At 40.7% G+C, this 24,741-nt stretch overlaps 1 protein-coding gene across 4 annotated transcripts in view; it reads left to right on the top strand.

Annotated features, from left to right (window-relative positions):
• pde7a (phosphodiesterase 7A) overlaps nucleotides 1–16,587 on the top strand; it is a 167,392-nt gene extending 150,805 nt beyond the window's left edge. For all 4 annotated transcript variants that reach the window (XM_067975807.1, XM_067975797.1, XM_067975796.1 and 1 more), the window contains 5 exons: nucleotides 4,715–4,806; nucleotides 8,274–8,418; nucleotides 11,402–11,498; nucleotides 13,522–13,602; nucleotides 14,764–16,587. In XM_067975807.1, the coding sequence (XP_067831908.1) occupies nucleotides 4,715–4,806; nucleotides 8,274–8,418; nucleotides 11,402–11,498; nucleotides 13,522–13,602; nucleotides 14,764–14,942 (594 nt within the window). In that variant the 3' untranslated portion in view covers nucleotides 14,943–16,587. The remainder of the gene's footprint in view (nucleotides 1–4,714; nucleotides 4,807–8,273; nucleotides 8,419–11,401; nucleotides 11,499–13,521; nucleotides 13,603–14,763) is intronic.
• The last annotated feature ends 8,154 nt before the right edge of the window (nucleotides 16,588–24,741 follow it).

Here is a 24,741-nt window from a genome sequence, read left to right as displayed (position 1 = left end):
GCCATGAATATTGTGTAATCTGCACTCTTTTTTCATGTCACACACCTGGACTGGACTGGCTATGGGAAAGAGTCACATAAAGGATGCCTTCCCTTTAAGACTAACCAGGGGGTGAGAAAGATGCTGACATGCTGCCCTTCATTGGACAGGATCAAAAACATTTGATCAGGTTGTTTGATCTATTCAACAGCATAGTGGCCCAATCTGAAATTGTCTACTTCATATGACCCATGGGCAATAGACCTTTTGCTCAGGATTACAGAAATCACAGTCTTTGACCTTTGAGGGATTTTTCTTGTTTCCTTTTCCTGGTCTGTCACTAAGGTAGTTGGGGAGGATATGCATAAACGTCTCCTCATTACATCCAAGGCAAATACAACATAATGGAGTCCACCATCCCACCGCTGATGTGCCGCACATTCTACTGGTACTGATTCAGTCATTGCGACGCATGTGCTGAACCAACATTGCAAAGTGTCCGCTCAATAGATTGTTCCTTCAACACCCAATCAGCAGTCCAAACAATTGGTTACAAGAGCAGAGTTCTCTATGCGCAGGGCACGGTGCAAATGAGGATTGTGTGTCATCAAATTCATTGGACTGTTTTTTCTCAGCATTGGGAGTTCATAGAATCATACAGGAAAGAAGGAGGCCATTTGGCCCATTGTGCCTGTGCCAGCTCTTTGAAAGAGCTAGCCAATTAGTCCCACTCCCTTGCTCTTTCCCCATAGCCCTGCAAATTTTTCCTTTTCAAATATATATCCGATTCCCTTTTGAAAGTTATCACCACCCTATCAGGCAATGCATTCGAGATTATCATAACTCGCTGCGTAAAAAAGTGTCTCCTCTTCTCCCCTCTTGTTCTTTTGCCAATTAACTTAAATCTGTGTCCTCTGGTTACCAACCCTCCTGCCAGTGGAAACTTATTTACTCTATCAAAACCCCTTGTAATTTTGAACACCTCTATTAATTCTCCTCTTAACCTTCTCTGCACTAAGGAGAATAATGTCAGCTTCTCTAGTCTCTCCACATAACTGAAGTCCCTCATCCCTGGTATCATTCTGCTAAATTTCCTCTGTACCCTCTCCAAGGCCTTGACATCCTTCATAAAGTGTTGTGCCAGAATTGGACACAGTACTCCAGCTGAGGCCTCACTAGTGAGTTATAAAGGTTTAACGTAACCTCCCTGCTTTTGTACTCTAAGCCTCTATTTGAAAAGACATGGATCCTGTATGCTTTATTAACAGTCTTCTCACCTTGTCCTGCCACCTTCAAAGATTTGTGCGTGTGAACCCCCCAGTTGCACCCCCTTAAAATTGTACCATTTAGTTTATATTGCCTTTCCTCATTCTTCATTCCAAAATGCATCACTTCATACTTCGCATTAAATTTAAATTTCATCCGCCATGTGTCTGCCCATTTCACCAGCCTGTCTATGTCATCCTGAAGTCCTCACTGTTTGCTACATTTCCAAGTTTTGCATCATCTGCAGTCTTTGAAATTATGCCCCTACCCCCCCCCCCCCCCCACCCAAGTCCAGGTCATTAATATCAAAAAGAGCAGTGGTCCTAATAATGTGTGGGGGGGCACCATGGCACTCTTCCCTCCAGTCTGAAAAACAACCATTCACTACTCACTGCTTTGAGTTCCAGCTTGTGGCTGTGACAATACTTGTCCACTGGTCTTTCAGGGACCAGGTATAACACCAACAGTAGTGGACATGTCCTGGCTTCTCAAAGTCATCAACCAACTTAAAATGGAAGACATTGTGCATTGCTGTTCCTCTAAAAGTATTGGTTCTCTGGCCTGTGATGTAACGTTTATTCTTGCAATGTTTGTTGAGCTATGATAGAGACCCAGCTTCATCCATGTTCATATGATTGTTATCTCAGCCTTTCATAATCCACTTGCATTTGGTTTGTTAGAAGAACATCCTTTTATTTCCACATTTGAGGACGGTCTATAAACTAAACACAATCCAGAACTTCAATTTGGTCTTCCACAAACCAATGTACCCTCCTTTTGAACCTCTTAGTACCTGTGTTGTGAAACTTATCCAGAAAGCCTGCATTGTGCTGGTTCTAATTTCAGCATGTAGGTTTTGTGAGATTAAGGCTCTAGCCATCAAGCGGCCTTGCTTGACTACTGTTGCAGTATTTTGGACACACTAGTTTTTCCTGGTAAAGATGTTATCCCATTTTCACATAGGAACAGGAGTAGGCCATTTAACCCCTCGAGCCTGTTCTGCCATTCAATGAAATCATGACTGCTCTGTGACCTACCTCCATATACCTGCCTTAGCCCCATATTCCTTAATACCTTTGGATAACAAAAATCTATCAATCTCAAATTTAAAATTAACAATTGAGCTAGCACAACTACCGTTTGTGGAAGAGAGTTCCAAACTTCTACCACCCTTTGTGTGCAGAAGTGTTTCTTAACTTCACTCCTGAAAGTCCTGTCTCTAATTTTTCAGGCTATGTCCCCTAGTCCTAGACTCTCCAACCAGCGGAAATAGTTTCTATCTACCCTATCAGTTCACCTTAATAGCTTGAAAACTTTGATCAAATCACTCCTTAATTTTCTAAATTCCAGGGAATACAACCCTAGTTTGTGTAATCTCTCCTCGTAATTTAATCCTTGAAGTCCAGGTATAATTCTAGTAAATCTACACTGTACTCACTCCAAGGCCAGTATATCCTTCCTAAGGTGCAGTGCCCAGAACTGAACACAGTACTTCAGGTGCGGTCTAACCAGGGCTTTGTATAGCTGTAGCATAACTTCTACCCCCTTGTATTCTAGTCCTCTAGATATAAAGACCAGCATTCCATTGGCCTTTTTGATTATTTTCTGTACCTGTCCATGACATTTTAATGACCTATGTACATGGGCCCCTAAGTCTCTTTGGACCTCTACTGCTTCAAGCTTTACACCATTTAGAAAGTACTCTGATCTATCCTTTTTGGGTCCAAAGTGGATGATCTTACACTTGCCTACATTGAAATCCAATTGCCACAGTTTTGCCCATTCACTTAATCTATTAATATCTCTCTAATTTTATACTTCCATCTACACTGCTTACAGTGCTGCCCATCTTTGAGTCATCGGCAGACTTGGATATGTGGCTCTCTATTCTGTCATCTAAGTCATTAATAAATTTAGTGAATGGTTGAGGCCCCAAAACAGATCCCTGTGGGACACCACTAGTCACGTCCTGCCAATTTGAATACCTGCCCATTATCAATACTGTCTGTTTCCTGCCACTCAACCAATTTACCAACCAGGTCAATAATTTGCCCTCAATTTCATTTAGCTCAGGAAATTGTGATCTCTTGCTTTTATCCGATTCCACACAACTCAGAGCTAAAATGGCACTTTATAGATACCTGTAGGGCTCTTGTAAATGGTTAAGCTCCACCAAATCCATCCTTCAATCACATCAATTATTTATGTTTTATGATCCCAATGTATTTAGTAAGCTTGTCACTAAACAGTGACTTGCAAAGTGGTTTTTAGAATGTGTTCTTCATTTCTACCATCTCTCTTGACAGTATCATTGGGGTCAGTAAAAACAAAAAAAAGGTCATTCTATTCATTCCAGGCAGGCATCTCTGGAAAAAAAACGTTCGTTGAAAACACAAGCAAAGAAACTACCCGTAGTAATCCACATACATTCACCAAACACTAGCAGTCACAGATGTTACCTGGTTTGGCATTGGCAAGTCTTTCCTGTCAGCAGGAGTTTCTGTTTCCCTGTTAGGACCACCCTCCTACTTGTCCCAAGTTATTATTTGGTTAAACTCCAGTGGTGTGTGGAAAATGCAAAGTGAAGAAAAATGAGATGACCTACTTACATTCTTCAACAACCGTTACACATTGCACCCCCAGTTTGTTTCCCCTTAGATCTTGCAGGAAGCAAAAATAATGAATCTTTTTCAGACAAAATAAAACTTGCTCCAAGGGAGGGCTGGCTCTTTTGTATTGCATGAGAACGAGGATAGTCAGCTGGGGCAAACCTAGTGTCACAAAATGCCTTAAAGGGATGTGGTCCCTTACGTGACTGCCAGAGAATGTCACCTAGCACTGGTGCTTTTTCATGATGCTTAGAAGATCCTCATTCAAAGAATGAAAATGATTCTACAAGATAAGTAATTTTGCTTTATTTGAACAAATTTTGTCTATATTTGAGCAACGTATTCTACTCATCCATTACAAAATAGTACTTACTGTTTTATACAATACAAGTTCATAAACAAAGTTTGTTTAGATTGACATGATGCTATGACATTGTAAGATTGCACTCCCAATATATTTCAGTTTGACTATAAAAACTGACTACTGTTATGCAGGATTGCATAAAAGAAGATTGCAAAAATAAATCTGTCTGATGTACTACAGATGAATAATTTTGTGTGTGATTTTTTTTTAAAAAGGATTTATTTATTAATGTTGACCCTGATGTTTTCTTTTTTAAATTATGTGTAATCTCAAAGCACCTTTCTTTTGCCAGTCAAACATCACTGGTATATTCAACAGAATAATTTGTTCATGCTTTTAAAGACATTCATTGACAAGAAATTAAGATATAATTTTGCTTGGAAAGTAGAGTTTTTTTTAACAAACACGGTCTTTGTACACTCTGGTCTTGTGGAAACGAGAAGAATTTGAAGTACTATTTTTACATAACTACTAATTATCTTTCCTTCACTTACAGAATACCTCGGTGTTAGAAAACCATCACTGGAGGTCAGCAGTGTGTGTGCTCCAGGAATCTAAATTATTTTCACATTTTTCAGTCGAAGAAAGGTGTGTATCTGATCTTTTGCTAAATAATTATCTCTACAAATTTGAATTGTGTTTCTAAATTAGTTGTCAATGCATATAATGCATGTTTGAAAATTAATCATAATCAATAAATACTTAGTTTCTAGGTAACTGGAGTTGGTATATATCCAGTAGATCATAAGTTATTTTTAGCCAACTTTACTTTTATTCTTAAACAATTGCCAATTTTAACAAGTTGAAATGTGTTTAAACCTTTTGTTAACTGAAAAGGAGAGACAAAAAATATGCTTTCCTCTTTATCCATGTCTCAGGTCTCCCCGAACATTTCACTAGCTACATACGGCAATCTGAGAAATGTATTTTTATTCCTACTGTCTACTGTCTGTTGTTTAGCCACCTGTCTCTTCATATTGCCACTTTACCTCTAATATCATGGGCCATAATCTCTAATAAATCTCTGAAATCACACTTTATCAAATGCTATTTTGCAAGCCCAGATGAAAGTTACACCCTTTGTCTACACAGTAATTTCCTCAATGAATTTGGTTAAATTAGTCAAACACATGTTGATTGTTACTGCTTATTCCATAATTTTCTAATTGTTCATTAATGTTATCCTTTATTATGGTCTCACAGTTTTTCTACTACCAGTGTAAGGCTAACTGGTCTATAGTTACTATCTTATCTCAATTCCCCCTTTCTGATCAGGGTATGAGAGGTTTTTTTCCTGGTACTAATACTTGCTTAAAATTGTAAAGTTGGCAATAAGAAGGGAATGACCATGTTGATCCACCTATGATGCCCTTGTCCCCATTAAAACCATTACTCTCTCACCCTGGTCATTCCTTCTGGTACGGCCCTTATCTCCGCTTCCTTAAGTCCAAGACTTGAACGTTTATGGCTGACATCTGGTTCAGCTATTCATCGCCAGATCTGGCTGGACCACATAAAGCACTATCGGGTCCTGCTGTCCTCTGCCTAAACTGGGCACTATTCCAGGATCATCCTGGAATGTAAAGATAACCACAGGCTTCTCTTCACTACAAACTGTCATCTTAAACCTTCCTCCCCTGCCCCCTCCACCTTCACCTCCAACAAAAAGTGCGAGGAGCTCATGGACAACTTTGTCACTAAGATTGAGTTCAGCTGCCTCTGCCGCTTTTCACCCTTCCTCTAGCCTACCAAGCCAAACTTTCCCGAAGGTTGCCCCCCTGACCTAGCCCTGAAATCGCATCTTTGTTTAGTTTCTCTCCTATCTCCTCTCATGCCCTCTCTGAGCTCATCTTGACCATGAGACCCACCTCCTGCTCCCTTGATCCTATTCTCACCAAACTGCTGACCACCCAACTTCCCTTCCTGGCCCCCATGTTAGCTAATATTGTTAACTGTGCTCTCTCCTCGGGTATTGCCCCCTCCCTCTTCAAAAAACCCAACCTTGACCCCTCTGTCCTTGCAAACTACTGCCCCATTTCCAACCTCTCTTTCCTCTCCCAAGTCTGTGAATGTGTTGTCTCCTCCCAAATCTATGTCCATCTTTCCCGCAATTCCATGTTTGAACCCCTCAAATCAGGTTTCCGCCTCTGAAATGGCCCTTATCAAAGTCACAAATGACATCTCGTGATTGTGACTCTGGTAAACTATCCCTTCTCATCCATCCCGACCTGTCTGCAGCCTTTGACACAGTTGATGGCACCATCCTCCACCAATGCCTCTCGTCCATCCTCCAGCTGGGTGGGCCTGCCCTCACTTGGTTCCATTCTTATCTATCCAATCGTAGCCAGAGAATCACCTGCAATGGCTTCTCTTCCCACACCGTTACCTCTGAGGTCCCCCAAGGATCTATCCTTGGCTCCCTCCTTATTTCTCATCTACCTGCTGCCCCTTGGCGACATCATCTGAAAACTCATCAGGTACCACGTGTATGCTAATGACACCCAGCTCTACCTCACCACCACTTCTTTCGACCCTCCACTGCCTCTGATTTGTCACGCTGCTTGTCTGACATCCAGTATTGGATGAGCAGAAATTAAATATTGGGAAGACTGAAGCCATTGTTTTCGGTCCCAGTCATAAACTCTGTTCCCTAGCCACTGATTCCATCACACCCCCGGCCACTGTCTGAGGCTGAACCAGACCAGTTGCAATCATGGCGTCCTATTGGACCCTGAGCTGAGCTTCTGATCGCATATCCACTCCATCACCAAGACTGCCTACTTCCACCTCCGTAACATCGCCCGTCTCCGCCCCTGTCTCAGCTCACTGCTGCTGAAATGCTCGTCCATGCCTTTATTACCTCTAGACTCGACTATTCAAATGCTCTCCTGGCTGGCCTCCCACCTTACATTCTTCGTAAACTTGAGCTCATCCAAAACTCTGCCCGTATCCTAACTCGCACTAAGTCCCGTTCACCCATCACCCCTGTACTCGCTGACCTATATTGGCTACTGGTCCACCAATATCTCGATTTTAAAAATTCTCATCCTTGTTTTGAAATCCCTCCTCCAGCCCTACAACCCTCTGAGATCTCTGCGCTCCTCCAATTCTGGCCTTTTGCGCATCCCCGATTTCCATTGCTCTGCCATTGCTGTGCCTTCAGCTGCCTAGACCCTAAGCTCTGGAATTCCCTTCCCAAGATGCTCCTTAAAACCTATCTCTTTGACCAAGCTTTTGGTCATCTGTCCTAATATCTCCTTGTGGCTCGGTGTCAAATTTTGTTTGAAAGCGCTCCTGTGAAGCGCATTGGGACATTTTACTATGTTAGAGGCGCTATATAAGTACAAGTTGTTGTTCAGCAAAAAGTCAACAATCCAAAGACACATGTTTAGAATCTAAGCAGAGTTACTTCTAGTAAATTATTTTCCTTAGTGATTGACCTACTGTCAAACTTATTGGGCAGAGCTTTGGCATAACAAGCTGATTTATATGTAGACTGTGGTCTAGACAGTATAGCTGCTTGAGGTATTTGACTGTTCTGTGCCTCAGTAGTGCAGTGGATGCCCTAGATTTAGGGGCGAAGACTACTATCCTTGATATCCTGCTTTGTCTTCATTGTCGATTATTTAGCTTAATTGTAGGGAGATCCTTGTCATATCAGCTGGAGAATACTGATGGAGGTTTTTAAGAAATACCAGGAAAATTTCAAGGCAACCTGTGGCATGGAATAAATGGGAAAATCTAACTGCATGGTGTTGACTCATGTAGCTCACAAGCAGACAGGGATACCTTCACAGCCATGATTCCAGTCCTTTCTGGAGTTACACCCAGTGGTATGTGGAGGATGTTTCTATAGAAAGATCTAGAATTTACCTCCGATATCAAGCTCTGAAAGGAAAAGGTTATAGTCATTTATACCTCGTATAATTCCAGCTCTTTGTATAAAAGACTCTACAGAAAAGTAATCTCACTGCTAGGTGTATAATGCTTTTCTTTAAGCTTTTGTAAAGTGGTTACAGTATGTCACACAAACAGTATCTACACTTTTTTTAAAGCTATCAAATGGAAAGCCAGTTGGGTTCCCTAATCCTCGCCACAGACATAAGCCGCCAGAATGAGTTTCTGTCACAACTCAGAACTCGCTTGGATATGAGTGACATATCTTTAGATGATGCTGGCCATCGACATTTCATGCTGCAGGTAACCTTATTTCAAAATTATTTTCTGGAGTTAAATATTTAAGTGGGTGTGTTTTTTCAAGTGCAGGCTTAACTCAAACTATTTTGCTTCACATAGCCGTTTCAATGACGTTGTCACATTGGACTATGTAGCTTACCTCTACAAATGTATCTTATTAATTTTACAATGGACTTTGATATTTTTCAGTTACTGCTAACTCTTGATGAGGAAAAAGTCTTCCAATATTGTTTTTGCGAAATTGTAATATTGCTTTCAATTCAGTTTTTAGTGGAAATATATATATTTGTAAGAATATTTCAGAATGGTAAATAATAATTAGTCCATATGTATCATTTTTACATTTTTTAAACGATCAATTGAGTTTTGCAGCCCCTAAACAAAATTTCATTCCTTGGCTTTCATCTACATGGGACTTGAGTTTAGTTCTCATATCCCTCCAAAGCTAACTGATACCTCTGTCCAGTGGCAGCCTGGAAATATTGCAGTTGCTGTCATGATACTGTCTAGTGTTTCTTAAGTGGTTATCAGTTAATTTACATTTTTAAAAATTTAGACCAGGTCACAAATTTGAAGGAAAGGAAAGCCTAGGAGAGTACTTCCTATTCAAAGTGCTCCCACATTTCATAGTAAAAGCAGACCACGAAATCAATGCAGATTAAGCTTGTGACATATAAGACTTGTATCTGAACAGTTCTTTATGTTTTGGACTCCTTGGCATGCAATGGAAGGGCTCTCTTGGCCCATGTGTGCGATGTAAGACCCACAAGGTATATTTACTACTTTTGTTGATCCAGGTGTTGAAACCTTTATAATTCTGGAAGGTTTGACTTCCGAATCTTATACTTTTTAATAAAATCTGTTGATACATCAGTTTTCCTTGGGTGAATTATTTATCACGAAACCTAATGGAATGAATGTTACAGCCATAAAATAATTTTATATTTTCTATGGTTAGTCATGGTTTTCCCACACACATCAATTTTTTAAAATATCGGTCAACTTTTCTGTTAACTGACTTGTGGCTGTCAGTTTTTAGAAAATTCAGCGACTGATGAAGGAAATCACTCTAATTCCCCACCACCCACTGTGTATGATTCTAACTGGGTAGCATCTTTCTAAATGATATCTCCTGTTTAATCTTTCAGTATTTAACACTATATTCTCAGGCCTAGCCTAAACCTGTAATGTCCTGAAGTTTGTGTACATCCTGAACATTTTACCTAGTTTAAATGATCAACAGTTCTGCTGGCTTCCTCTATCATTCAAACAAAATTCCTTTCCTTGTATCAGCCTGTAGTCAGGTTCAGTGCTATGTGGGATTGGAGGTTATAGGGAAAGGTGTGTTCGAGCAAGAATCAGCCAAACATTCTCAGTATTAGTAAGTCTGTAAACAAATTGTCTACAAAGTTTACACTATCATAATTTGTACTCTCTTACCTGTTTTTGTTTTCCATCTCTTCCCCTGAACATCTGCCTCTCTCTCCCCTCAACTACTGTACGTGTGACTGTCATTCTCTGCTTCCGTCAGTGCCTGTCGGTCTGTCTGTCTCGCTGCAATTGTGTGCGCGTGTCTATTTGTGCTTTTGTGTGTGTGCTGTCCACTTTAATGTTTCCTTCTTTCCATTTTTCTTGTGTCTTGTCTTCCACTTCTGTGTGTGTGTGTCCTCCCCTCCTCTGGTGTGTGAGATTTTTCCACTGTCTGTGTGTGAGTGTCGTCTCCTGCACTTCTATATGTGCACTGTTTTTGAGCTGTCCCCATTTATGTGTCTCTTCCGTTTCTGTTACCCCCCATGGGGGAATCTAAAACTAGGGGGCATAGTCTCAGAATAAGGGGTCGCCCATTTAAGACGGAAATTAGGAGGAATTTCTTCTCCCAGAGGGTCGTGAATCTTGGAATTCTTTACCCCAAAAAGCTGTGGAGGCTGAGTCATTGAATACATTCAAGGCTGAGTTAGACAAATTTTTGATCAGCAAGGGAGTCAAAGGATATGGGGAAAGGCCGGGAAAGTGGAGTTGAGGTAAAAATCAGATCAGCCATGATCTTATTGAATGGCGGAGCAGGCTCAAGGGGCCGGATGGCTCACTCCTGCTCCTATCTCTTATGGTCTCTTATGGTCTTTGTGGGTCTCCTGCTCTTTCCCTTACCTAGCTATCTGTGTTTCTTCTTCCATTTCCATACATGTGTTTACCTCTTTCTGTGCTGTGTCCCCATCTCCATTTCTGTGCATGTCTCTCTTCTTCCACTTGGTGTATCTATCCTCCTGTTTCTTCTCCTACTCCTCTATACATGTGTATATATCCTCCCTCATCTTTACTTTCTCCTTTTCACTTTCTTTTTTTTGCTTTTGTGTGCTTGTGTGCTTGCAGCACTTTTTCCCCCTTATTTCCGATGGGGCTGGGGAGTGTGTTAGGTGGGGGGCAGCCACAGATTGGGATAGTTAGGCAGTCAGCAGTAGCTGATCGGATGGTGGAGGCAGATCAGGATTTGGGGCCTCTTTTGAGGATCACCAGTGTGGACTGAGATGATCAAACGTTCTCCAGGATATGTCAGCTCCTGTGCTGTTTGTGTCTGGGGCCACAGTAGTGGGCCTGAACTGTCCGAATGGATAAATATTTTGGAGTTTTGCTTTATTGTTTCTGGGGATTTGGGAGTATTTTTTCATAGAATTTTCCCTTGGGAAATTGAATAGGTAAGGTACGTTGTTAGTGGTCTTTGGAAAGGGTATTGTTGATGGACTGAATGACCCTTTCTCGCCCAAGCTTCCATGCACTCTTGTATTACTTATAGCTGTAATGGCATAACACACACTTTCATATCAACCAGCTGCATACTCATATAGGATACTTCCTTATCTGAACAGCACCCTTTGGTCTCTCTAAAGTGATAGGAATTGTGAAAAAACTTACTTAAAATGTTGGGCTAACAGAAGAGAGAAAAATTAAAAAGATTACCTTCTCAAGTAAATAACTTTTGTTATTGCAGATAGCGCTGAAATGTGCAGATATCAGTAACCCATGCCGGCCTTGGGAACTGAGTAAGCAATGGAGTGAAAAAGTATCACAAGAATTCTTCCATCAAGGTACGTTCAGTAAAATGGCTCAATTTACAGCATTTTCTTAAACAATATTATAAACAAAAATAACCAGACCCTTTACTCACATCCCCACCCATAAACTCTACGGGGCTTGGTTTTAGGACCAGTAATATTCAACATTTTTATGAATACTGGAAATAGCGCTAGTAGCTTCATTTCATAGTTGGTGGACAATCTCAAAACAGCAGGAGTCATTTAGATGGAAGAGGATGGGGAAAAGTTTCACGAGTATCTCAATTGTTTGGCAAAGTGAATGGACAATTGAGAGGTACAGTGAATAAGTGTAAAGCCATGTACTTAGGGACAAGGAATTAGAGATTTACTAGATTCATGGTAAATTATTAACCATAACAGATCAGGAAAAGGAGTTTGGGGTTGTAGTAAATAGATCCCTCAAAACATCAAAGCAAAGTCTGGCAGCGATCAGAAAAGCTAATGGCTCAGTATTTGCTCTCAAAATAATGGTGAGGCTAATGGCGCTCGCCGTTATTTGTGCACAAAGAGCGCAGCAACTTTCGGCGAAGGGCAGATGCGCGGTTAAATGCAGATATCCAAAAGGTGCTGTTCAAGTTGCGCCGCTCTGCCCTTAGCTTTGCGAAAACAGCAACTTGCTGCCTCACCGTTGAAATGCATTGAATGGCGTGAAGTTGCTCTATTTGCACGGTAGATACGAACTAAACTCACCACAGAAAATTAAGTCTCATCGTTACAAGCGTAAGTACCCCTTAATGACTTGTTAATTACTGCCAATCAACCTCTGGAACTGAAAATTAACTATTACAAGTGTGATGACTCATTCCTTCCTGTTGGAGATTTTAAAAATGTAAAATTTAACATTAAAATTTTTTTTTTTACTTTTCCTTTGTCTCTCTTTCTTAATCCAAACTCTCTTTCCTCTCTTTATTTCTCTTTCTGTACCTGATTTGACGTTGAATTCACCCATTCTAATTTACACCTTCTTCTCAGTCCTTGCACTGTTAATTTCACAATCCTTCAATCTGATTGGTTAAGGAGATACCCAGTTGCTTGCCCTGTTCACTCAGGTTCCAGATGCCCGGTTTCCTTCACTGTGACGTTATCAGCTCGCACTTTCAGCAACTTCCCACCCAAAAAATTAAAAAAACCTAAACTTGCAAGGGCAAGTCTTAACTAACGGCAGATGCCATTTAGATGCCCAGCTACAGCAAATTATGGCCCAATGGGATATTGAGTTGCATAAGGGGAATGGAAAGTAGATCAAAGAAAGCAATCCTACCTTTCAGGCCCCACTGAGAGTATTGTGTTAATTTGGAATGCACACTACAGAAAGGATGGAGCTGAACTGGAAAAATATAAAAATGAACCACTTAGGATAAGGGGGTTCGTCAAAAAGGGTACTGTGTGGATTCTGCCTGGATGTACCGGGCAATCTGGATCCCTGTTCTGGGGCCTGCGTGACCCAGACTATCTCCCAGAAAAGTAAGAGTGGGCCAATTTAAGACAGGTCATAAGTTAATAGCAACCGTTTCCTAAAACTTCGCAAAACGCAATCCTGTAAGATCCCATCCTCCTTAAGCACGACCCTTGCTATCCTTCTGAGGCAACTGGACCCGAGGGACAGTTGCCAAATTAGCTTGATCTCTAAACTGCTGTCATTCTTGATATGCAAACAGCCATATCGATAGTACCATTGTCTTCACAAAATATATGTAAGTTTTTCATGAAGGAAATTTTTTAAAAAATGCATCCCAATGCATTTTATTTTTCATGAAACTTTATAGGATAACGCAATCCAAAATAATCCTGTACATTGTAGGATAGGTTTGTATACTTCTGTATAATTTGAAAAGTGTGTGTTACTGGTGCAAATTAAAGGAAAAATACTTGTAGTAAAATATGCTGTTTTTGCATAACGCTCAGTTTGGGAGAATAATGCACTACCAAATAGGATAACTTTTGAAAATTTTGATGCATTTACAATCATCATAAGACAATTTATATTTAAACTGAATTTTTTCTTCCTATTTAGGGGATATTGAAAGGCGGCATAAGCTAGATATAAGTCAGCTATGTGATCGCCATACAGAAACTGTAGCCAATATTCAAATAGGTGAGTGATTTCAGTTTCAACAAAATGCAAAGCAATTGACTTTTGTAATGTTTAACTACTGCAGAGTTATTTGAACACACTCATGTTACTAGTGAGGTGGACAAGAACTCAACCAGCATGTTTAATGTGAGAAAATCAGTTCAAAAATTGAGCTAGTTGTATCTTGCCTCCAAAATAAATGTTTTGATCCAGGGTCTCAAAGAAAATTTTGAACTTTAAAAGAAAAAGGTTGAATAGGAAGTTGTGAAAATGAAGTAAAAGAAAAGAAAGAATGGGGAAGAGGGGAGAATAGAGAAAAGGGAAGATAGATGAGAATGTTCAACATTTTCTATTTTCACTTAATCATTTTAAGTCTTACCTTCAGTTGCATAGTGTCAATATTACTACTCCTGACAATTTGAGTAGCTTTATACCGGTAGCATATTTGTGTCAGAATTGCAGTTGAAGCTGAAAATTATTTTAAAAATAATAGCCATCCAAAGGGACCTAGAATTTCGCTGGACCTGTTGTTAGTCTGGGGGTTACAAAGTAAAAGAGTGACTGGTAAGCCCTCGAATAACATTATTCGGCAAAGTGTAGCCCAGTAGGTCAGGTAGACAGAGCTCATTATGTCCAACCAGAAATGCATAATTTTGAATGCCAGCTGATCACTCCAACTTGCTGCTCTCATTTTTGCCAGTTCTCAAGACAGAATGGAGTGCTGTTGAATTCATGATCCAGTATTCATGGAACTCCATTAATGGGGTGTTATGGGGGAAATAGTATATATAGTTTGAAATGCATTGTCTCCATAGCAAACATTCTAATACTGTGTAATAATATTTATGATAGAAGAAACTGTCTTTGATATAAAGGTGATAAAGAACCATTATGTTAAGTATTTATATGTAGTAATTATTGTTTTATTTACCTATTTTGAAAATTTGTGATATATTGAGTGACTTGTAACTCTTGCACCTGAAAAAAGTGGCACATTCCCCGCCTATGGCTTTGTTTTTGTGTTTTGTTTAAAATAAAGTATGGTTATTTTACAGCTTTTGCCACAAGTTTATTCTTGTAGTTAACACTCATCATTATTTATATAAAAAGTAACATGCTTATCTATAGCAACTTGAAAACTCATGTTAACATAGTTAATTAAGATTTTGTTTTGTGCAACAGGTTTCATAACTTACGTAGTGAAACCGCTTTTTGTGGAGTGGTCTCGATTCTCCAACACCACACTGTCACAGACTATGCTTGGACACCTTAGTTTGAATAATGCAAGCTGGAAGGGATTACTACAGGAACAGACTAAGAGTGGAGATGATGCTGAATCTGTTTGTGAGGAAATGGACTGATTTATTACCTCAGGAAAGCCAAGAATAATTTTATCCCACTCACCCCGCTCTCATTCTGCTGGAGCTGGACAATGACGTTTCAGCCTATTGGGCTGAAGGCAAATGGGATGATTCTTTTATGTGAGGGGTTGAGATATATTTGTAGGCTCTGACTGCCACGGTTGCATGTGTACCCATGCCAACATTAATGTAATTCCATGCTTTTTTCAAAGCACCCAATTGCTTCTTTGCCCCTTGCAAGGCCTGAACATAAAGCAATACACAAATACCTCAGTTGGCTTTTGTGAGACATTGAGCACATAAACAGCAGTGGTGGCCAAACTGAAGGGAATGGGAAAAGGAGGGTGGCAATGTCCCAGAAAGTGCCATTTATTAACGGTTAGTTTGAAAACTGTAATACAGACTGACACTTACGATTTCTGCACTTGGGGTTTTCTGTGGTTTTTTTCTTAGAAGGCTGAAATATGAACTTAGTGAAAAGCTTCTGATGTTGGTACAAGAAGAGTTTTTGTTCTCTTCCCACCATTTTGGAGTGACTGAATGCATGCAAAGAAGCCAGTCCCTTTTCTGCCTCAGAGATTTGTTTACAATGCTGTATTTTTGATACTTTGGTTTTGGTTCTGGTTCTTGCCTTGAAGCATAGTGGAAAAGGAACCACTAATTTGGGAAATGCTATTTGGTAAGAAGATAGAACAAAAAATAAATGCTGCAGCTCATTTTTAATCTTTGTGATGCCATTTGAGTTCCCATGGAAGCCTCTCTTCAGCCATGGTGTTCCTTTAGTGCACTGTGAATCCAGCCTTCATCTCAGACCACAACCAAGCTTTACTTCAGCAAAAATGGAAACAGAGTGCTGCTGGCCTTTGCCTTTTTGGGGGAGAGTTGAAGAAACAACTTATAAAAACAGATTAGTTGGTAAAGACAACATATGGTTTTCATGCATGAACTGCACTTACAGTGATAGCGGCAGTAGTTCATTATAAAGATCAGCTCAGGATATTTGCCTGTATTTCTGGAGCAAGTGATAGTGGTAGCCAAGAATCAGTATATCAGAACATAATGCCACTTTCACCATTGTTTTCTTCAAAATGTGAAAAACATACTCGAATTAAACAGCCAGATTGAAGAAAAATTGTAAAATTGCTACAGATGCCTTAAAACTATGCACAAAGCTAAGTGACCAAATCTGTTTTTATTTTGAAAAAGTGCATTGTTCCTCGACCTTTTGCGAGTGACATGTTACTCCCCTGTGGGCCTTGTTTGATGTGAAAAGATGAACCCTTTGTAGGATAAGATTACAAATGTTATTTTAAACTTCAAACATTCCATTTTGTATTTTACAATGTTTTAAATAGTTCTTGATTATGTACAGTAAGCACAACTGTATCTTAAGTTTGGCGTTTTCCAGTGAAACAAATTGGTGCTTTTCTCTTTTTTTAGTTAACTTGTATTTCAGGACTGTTTAAGAGAATTCTGTTTACAATTTGTTGCAACAGCCATCTTTGAGAGATGAAGGCTTCAATGTTAAGCTTAGGAATATTACCAGGTTGTTGGCAGAGTTGCCATATTCATATTTTGATATGTGCCTGTTGCTGTTCAAAATTTTGATGAATTAAAAAAAAGTTGACATACCTTTTGAACTACATGTCTGTTTGATCTGTGAAATTTTAATGCTTTGAATTTCAGTACTTTATTGATGGTATACAGTTTGCATTTCACTTGGGGTTTATTTCTAGAGGGATAAAATTGAAAAGCAGAGAAGTTACGTTAAACTTGTATAGAACCTTGTTTACACCACGGAGTATTATGCACAGTTCTGGTCTCCATATTATAAAAAGGATATAGAGGCATTGGAGAAGGATGCAAAAAAGATTTATTAGGATGATACCAGAACTGAGAGGCTATACTTATTAGGAAAGATTGAGCAGTCTGGGGCTCTTTTCTCTAGAAAAGAGAAGACTGAGGGTTGATCTGATAGAGGTTTTTAAGATTATGAAAGGGTTTGATAGAAAAGATTTTTCCACTTGCAGGGGAGACCAGAATTAGGGGCCATAAATTAAGATAGTCACTAATAAATCCAAGGGAATTCAGGAGAAACCTCTTCACCCATTGAGTGGTAAGAATGTGGAACTTGCTACCACAAGGAGTAGTTGAGGCGACTAGCATAGATGCATTTAAGGGGAAGCTAGATAAACACGAGGGAGAAAGGAATAGAAGGATATGCTGATAGGGTTAGATGAAATAGGGAGAGCGGAGGCTTGTGTGGAGCGTAAACACCAGCATGGTTCTGTTGGGCTGAATGGCCTGTTTTTGTGCTGTACATTCTATGTAATACATAGTATCAAGATCTCGGTTTAGTCATGTGTCCAGTAAAATGTGGCAGAAATGTTCATACATGGCTTTTATATTAGCACCAGTAACTGATTTTGGAAGTATGATGTTGCAACATTTCACAATGGATAACATAGGAACAGGAGTAGGCCATTCAGCCCCTCATGCCTGCTCCGCCATTTGATAAGATCATGACTGATTTGTGATCTAACTCCATATACTCACCTTTGGCCCTTATCCCTTATTACCTTTGGTTGCCAAAAAGCTACCTATCTCACATTTAATTTTAGCAATTGAGCTAGTATCAATTGCCGTTTGCGGAAGAGAGTTCCAAACTTCTACCACCCTTTGTGTGTAGAAATGTTTTCTAATCTCGCTCCTGAAAGGTCTGGTTCTAATTTTTACACTGTGCCCCCTACTCCTAGAATCCCCAACCAGCGGAAATAGTTTCTCTCTATACACCCTATCCGTTCCCCTTAATATCTTATAAACTTCGATCAGATCACCCCTTAACCTTCGAAACTCCAGAGAATACAACCCCAATTTGTGTAATCTCTCCTCGTAACTTAACCCTTGAAATCCGGGTATCATTCTAGTAAACCTACGCTGTACTCCCTCCAAGGCCAATATGTCCTTCCGAAGGTGCGGTGCCCAGAACTGCTCACAGTATTCCAGGTGCGGTCTAACCAGGGTTTTGTATAGCTGCAGCATAACTTCTGCCCCCTTGTGCTCCAGTCCTCTAGATATAAAGGCCAGCATTCCATTAGCCTTCTTGATTATTTTCTGCACCTGTTCATGACACTTCAATGATCTATGTACCTGAACCCCTAAGTCCCTTTGGACATCCACTGTTTTTAACTTTTTATCATTTAGAAAGTACCCTGTTCTATACTTTTTTGATCCAAAGTGGATGACCTCACATTTGTCTACATTGAATTCCATTTGTCACAGTTTTGCCCATTCACCTCATCTATCAATATCGCTTTGTAATTTTATGTTTTCATCTACACTGCTTACAATGCCACCAATCTTTGTGTCGTCAGCAAACTTAGATATGAGACTTTCTATGCCTTCATTTAAGTCACTGAACAATTGCTAAGATCTGTAGGAAGGCTACACTTAATTTTTCTCAAGACAATTTTTTTTAAAGTTAAGTTCATCCACATTATGTTGTAACAAGCACTTACTGTAATTACAATGAAACTGTCAATATTAATGGCACTTATTCAAGTTATATTTACAATCAGTTGCTTGCAGGAAAGAAAGTTGTGTAGGTGAGAGTGATGATTGTAAAAAATAAATAAAAGACTTGATCAATTGGTGAAGCTTATCTCATCCACTGGATATGCTGAGGGAGTAACCTGAAACAAATGACTGCAGATGATATGGATAATAGTGATCATTCGATGGCCAATGCCACATCAGCAACACCTAGTTGCCCTACTCAAATGAGTACAGATGTCAGAGCATCCAGGCCAGGCAGCCACCACATCAATACTTGTGGTGCGACATTGCAGGGCCGTCCTCAGACCCAGCACTGGTAGCTACTGAGCAGCCATTGACATGCAGCAGCCATCCACCTCACCTCCTCCTCCCACTAGGGAAACATTCAAAACACACATGGTAAATAAACTTTGGGATCGCTTCTATTCCACTGGGTCCGGAGAGACGTTTTGAAATAAAGCAAATTGTGTTTGTTGGTAAGAAATGCTGCTGAATTCGGAGGTTCTGATGTTAGACTTGGAAATAGGGGCAAGACTTTATTTGGTTAAAGTCTTGAGCAGCTGTGGAAATAACTGTTCTTGGCTGTGTCATGCACTTAAAAGTGTGTTCTGAGAGAGATTGCTTTATTGATCTGGATGTTTGGCTGCTTATTTGGCCAGATGTTTTCTAGTTCAAATTTTCGTGTATTCTTTTGCAACTGATTGTGTTTGTCAGGTGGCCGACCCTGATTCAATGAGTATAGAAGAGCAGGACCAGGGATAACAACATGAGATGCCAATCTGCAGAAGATACAACACAGGGCTACGTACATGCTAAATAGCAAAAGCGGTATGCTATTGACAAAGCTAAGCTAGCCCACAAACAACGGATCAGGTCAAAGCTCTGCAGACTAGCCACATCCAGTCATGAATGTTGGGGAGCAATTAAACAACTAACAGGAGGCGGCACCATGAATATCCCATCCTCAATTATGGTGGAGCTCAGCAAGTGAGTGGAAAAGACACGGCCGAAGGGTTTGCAACCATCCTCAGCCAGAAGAGCTGAGTGGATGATCCTTCGCGGCCTCCTGAGATACCAGCCATCAGCCAATTCAATCCACAGATGTCTAGATATGGCTGAGTGCATTGGACACAGCAAAGGCTATGGGTCTCAATAACACTGCAGCTTAGTGCTGAAGACTTGTCCTCCAGAACTAGTCATACCCCTAGGCAAGCTGTTCCAGTACAGTTCCAATGCTGGCATGTACTACATCTACATCAGGACAATGTCAAAAATTTTCCAGGTATGTCCTGTCCACAAAAAGCAGGAAAAATCCAATCCAGCTAATTACTGTTCTTTCAGCCTACTCCTAATCATCAGTAAAGTGATGGAAGGGATATCAGTGCTATCCAGCAGCAATTACTCACCAATAACCTACTCACCAATAACCAACTCACCAATGCCCAGTTGGGTTCCGCCAGAACCACTTAGCTCCAGGCCTCCTTTCAGTAGGCAAGGATCGCAAGGTTCAGCCAACACTTGGATGCCAGCCTTTCTCCTGATCCATCTTTTTCTTCACTTTCTTCTGACCCCACCTATCCTTTTAATCTCAATCCTTGCCCTATTTTCACTATCCCCTCATCTCAATCGATCTGCCCTCAGCAAGTACCTCTGCTTCAACTCCCTATGCCCCATCTCACCGAAATCCAAGCTCAACATAATGCTGAGCTCTTGTATGGTTCAGTACCTACCTTTTTGGCCAGGAGCCACCCCCCACCCCACCCCACACACATCTGACCATTTCTCCTATCTTTAGCCTCTTATCTACCTAGACCACACCCTCCTGCCTCGTACCCTCTCTTTTTATTTAAAACTGCCGGCCATGACAATATCTCCACTCCCCTCACTCACTAATTTTTGTCCCTCTGAATTTGCAGCATGCTATTGGGTTCAAGCCCAACCTCATTATTAAATTGGCTGACAAAGGGGACACTGTTGTATGGTGGTAGGACTTTACCTTGCCATGGCTGAATGCCAACTCCTCCTGGACACCAAGCCATAATCTCCTAGACCATTACCGACTTCATCTGCTCTGCAGCGCGATCACCTCCCCTCTTCCCCACCACCCCCCCCCCCCCACCAACTGCTGCCACTCACTCCCTGCCTCCAACCTCATAGTTCCCCAAACAAAAACGGCCTGATTCTACTTCCGCCGCAAGATCCACAAACAGGACTATCCCAGTAAACCAATCGTTTCAACCTTTCCAATGAACTTATTTCCACTTACCTCAACTATTTTGTCTTATTGACTGTGGATTATGATCTCAGAAACTGGTTGTAATATTTGGAAAGTCTTACCACAATGAAATTCAATGAACAGAATTTGAACTAAAACCAACAGATCAAATAAGCTTTGTGTTTCGGAACTTGAATTAAGGAGATTTGTCAGTACTATTTTTCTCACCTATTGTTGGAAGCATGTGGAAGTGAGGGGTAGGAAAGGATGGAGGGTTAAAGGTCAGGTGAGCAGCAGTGGACAGGAAGGTACGAGAGTTGATCAGGCAGTTCAAAGAAAGAGGTAACGGTTGTGATGAGAGTAAAGTGGTGGGGGAGGAATGGGAAGGGAGCTGCCGAGAGCCACATTTTCCATAGAACCCCCACCAGAAAATATAGCCTGCAGGCACTGGCTGCTCCTTTTCCTGCCACACCATCCACTATCTCCCACCCAAAAGGAGAGAGAGAAAAACAGGCAATGGGGAGAGAGAAGCAGGCGAGGAAGAGACAGAAGTAGAGGAGCAGAGACTGAGAGCCAGAGGAATGACAATAGCCAGGTAAAAAAACATTCCAAAGCATTTCAGAGTGTAATCAGATAATAATGGATGCTGTACAAAGGAGGAGATATTCGGAGGGGTGACCAAAAGCTTGCTTAGAGATGGGTTTGAAGGATGGTCTTAAAGGAAGATGGAGGAGTTTAAGGAGGGAATTCCAGATTGTGGGATCTAGACAGTTGAAGTCACAGCCACCAACGTGGGGTCAAGGGAGAAGAATGCACAAGAAGCCAGAGTCAGAGGAATGCAGAGTTATGTGGGGGGGGGGGGGCGGCTTGTAGGGCTGGAGGAAGTTACAGAAATAGGGACAGGTGAGGCCATGAAGGGATTTAAATGCAAGGGTAAGAATTTTAAATTGGAAGCACTGGGGATCTAGGAGCCAATGTAAGTTAGCAAGATCTGGTGATCGATGAGGAAGACTTAGGGGTATGATACAGGCAGCAGAGTTTAGGATGAGCTGAAGAATGGGAGGCTGCCCAGGAGAGCATTGGAATAGTTGAGTCTGCAGGTGACAAAAGCACGGGTGAAGGTTTTGTCAGCAGATGAGCTGAGGCTGGGGCAGAGGCGGACAATGTCATTCACCAACTTACTGTATGCAACGCACAAGAGATCCACTAGTGTGATATGCAATTTAGTGCAGAGGTGAAGATGATTTGCTTGTACTACACAGCTCCATTGATCTATTATGTTACAAGTCTGGGGTTTAGGATGTTTGTAAACTCTATGCATGAACAGTTCCATTCATTAAATCACTGTGACCCCTTTTATTGGAATGAACAGAAACACCAGTATTTAGTTTCAAATCACAATGAGTGAACAGATTTATTTGCACAAAATCACAATCATTTAAGATGTTATAAAGTTTTTGGCAGCTTTGGACAACATTTCAGGATTTTAATCAGTGAGACAAGTTGGTAGCTTGTTCTTATGTAACAGCTAAATTGTGAAGCACCAGCTTGTCAACTCTCAACCCACAAATTGGCTCAGGTTTTCTGCTTCAGAGCTCACCAGCCTGCAATTTTCCACTTATTAAAGTAAATGAGCATAAAATCATGGGTGATTGAGCATAGAAGCAGAAAGCCTGGACATTATGTCAGATAAATTCAGTCCTGGGCACTTATAGCATACAAGTTTCTGGTCAATGGTGACTCCCAGGATGTTGATGGTGGGGGATTCGGCGATGGTAATGCCGTTGAATGTCAAGGGGAGGTGGTCATTGCCTGGCACTTGTCTGGCTGTTCCTCCTACCAAAAAAATTGTCCATTAGTGAGTTCTTTAAAGCTTTGTTTAGATGAGAAAATATGAAGAAAAACAGTGACACAGTACCACTGATACCAAATCTCAGTTGTACCAGCAGAAGTTGTTACTCATTCTTGGGATGTGGGCCTCACTGCCAAGGTTGACATTATTGCCCATCTCAAGTTGCTGAGAAGGTGGTGATACAACTGAATGGCATCAGAGGGCAGCCAAGAGTCAATCACACTGGTGTGGGATTGGAGTCACATATAGGCCAGACCAGGTAAGGATGGCAGATTTTCTTCCCTAAAGGACATTAGCGAACCAGTTGGGTTTTACGACAACCTGACAGCTTCTTACTGATACCAGCTTTTTATTTCCGGATTTTTAAAACTGATTTCAAATTCTCAAACTGCCATGGTGGGATTTGAACTTGTGTCCTCTGGATTATTAGTCGAGTAACAACCACTGCACTACTGTACCATTGTTGACGACTGGTGGAGAGGCCAAATGTTTTCCCACTCAAAAGCAACAGTGAAATACAAACGGGGGTTACTTGCCCTCCCTTCAGGCCTGGGACTGGCGCAAATAATCATAAAGAGCAAGTTATTTCTAATTTTAAAAATACCAAACTGTTCATTCAATAATTATTAATACTGGAATCTGGCACAGTGCTTTTCACTTGGCTACTGTGACAAAAAGATAGTCATAGTATTTTAACAAGTCATTGAAAACTTTTAAATATTCAGAATGTTCTGACTGACCAGGTTTACAGCCAATACTGACAAAATTCAGGTCTGTTTCACGCATGATGTCTCATTAGGCGAAGCCAGCATATAATTCAGCAATACAGACTAGAAGGTGCCAGGCTGCTGAAAATGATGATCTTAGCAGGTATTAGGCAATGATCCCTTCTGGAAAGTGCACAAATGCTGATGTTAGATGAAGCTAAGAATGGACTCATCTGTGACATCCCATGTGTTAATTGCCTCCCACAGCAAATTTCAACCTGGTTATTTTGTTTATGTAAAGATCAAACTGTCTTTGATAAAGAATTAAAGTGGTCCATTTCCTTGATTTAAACGCGTTTGTCTGAGAATCTCTATCTTCGGTAGTGGACAGAAATGTTGCTTATTACACCCAAAGCACGTGGGTTCTTTTGAAACCAGATTTTTGACCAAAACAAGAAACCCAGTATTACTCCCTGTATCAGGGACAAAATCATACCATTTTTATGAAGGGTAATTGATTCACTATGGACTCTCAGCTTATGAAAGTAATATATTGAAATGGTATTTGCCAATTATTGTGCTTCATAGTACTATTTGTTTGTAAGTAGATATTAGTGGCTTTTGTCCTTAAATTTCAGGCCTGTGGTAATATTCACCATTTCAACAGGAACTTGATAACATAGTATATTAAATCCACTAGATAGCTGCAAATGAGCAACTGTTAGCCCGTTGATGACACGTCCATGTGGACAGTATGGAACAAGACCCAACCCATTGTTAGATTACTGTACCACACTTGCCAATACTCACTGTCTAGCGAAGAAGGCCCACATAGCTGAGGTACTGGAGGGCATCTGACACCATATATTTCAATAAGAATTGGCAATAAAAAGTCCAGCTGTCTGAAAACTTAACTACTTAGCTGTGTGACCTTACTTGTCTGGCTTTATTATTAAGTCACCAACTTTTGTTTACTTAAGGTACTGTTTGTTCCCTAATGTTCCAGCTACATTGCACCAAGTGGTACTGTGTAAAGTGCTTCTAAAACAATGAGGTGAGCCAGCAACTGCATCCTGCCGGTTCATAGCACTATTGAGTAGGGTGAAACAGAGCTCTCTGCAAGTGTACTCAAAGCATGTCTGGAGTTCTGATTACTGACCTCAGAGAATGGTAGAATGATAGAAATGAGCTGAATATCCTATCATTTAATACATATTTAAAAGGCAGTGTAACAAGTTAGTTTATTTGAAACGAAGTTTGAAAGGATGGCTATTCACCAGCTGCAAATGCTTAATGCTAGCATCATAAAATGATTTTTCACGTGGTCTCATCACAGCTGCTAAATTGTGGACTTCTGTGAATTCGGCATCAGAACACCACGGGGTCGATTTTGCAATGGTGACAGGTTGGCAGCGGGGGGTGAAGGTGCGTGTGGCAAACCCGCATGAACAAAACTTACCGTTTCCGATG

This window comes from Heptranchias perlo, chromosome 3 (assembly GCF_035084215.1).
Source record: "Heptranchias perlo isolate sHepPer1 chromosome 3, sHepPer1.hap1, whole genome shotgun sequence".
NCBI lineage: Eukaryota > Metazoa > Chordata > Chondrichthyes > Hexanchiformes > Hexanchidae > Heptranchias > Heptranchias perlo.
The sequence above is the reverse complement of the archived record's forward strand: the minus strand, read 5'-3'. Positions and strand labels throughout refer to the sequence as shown.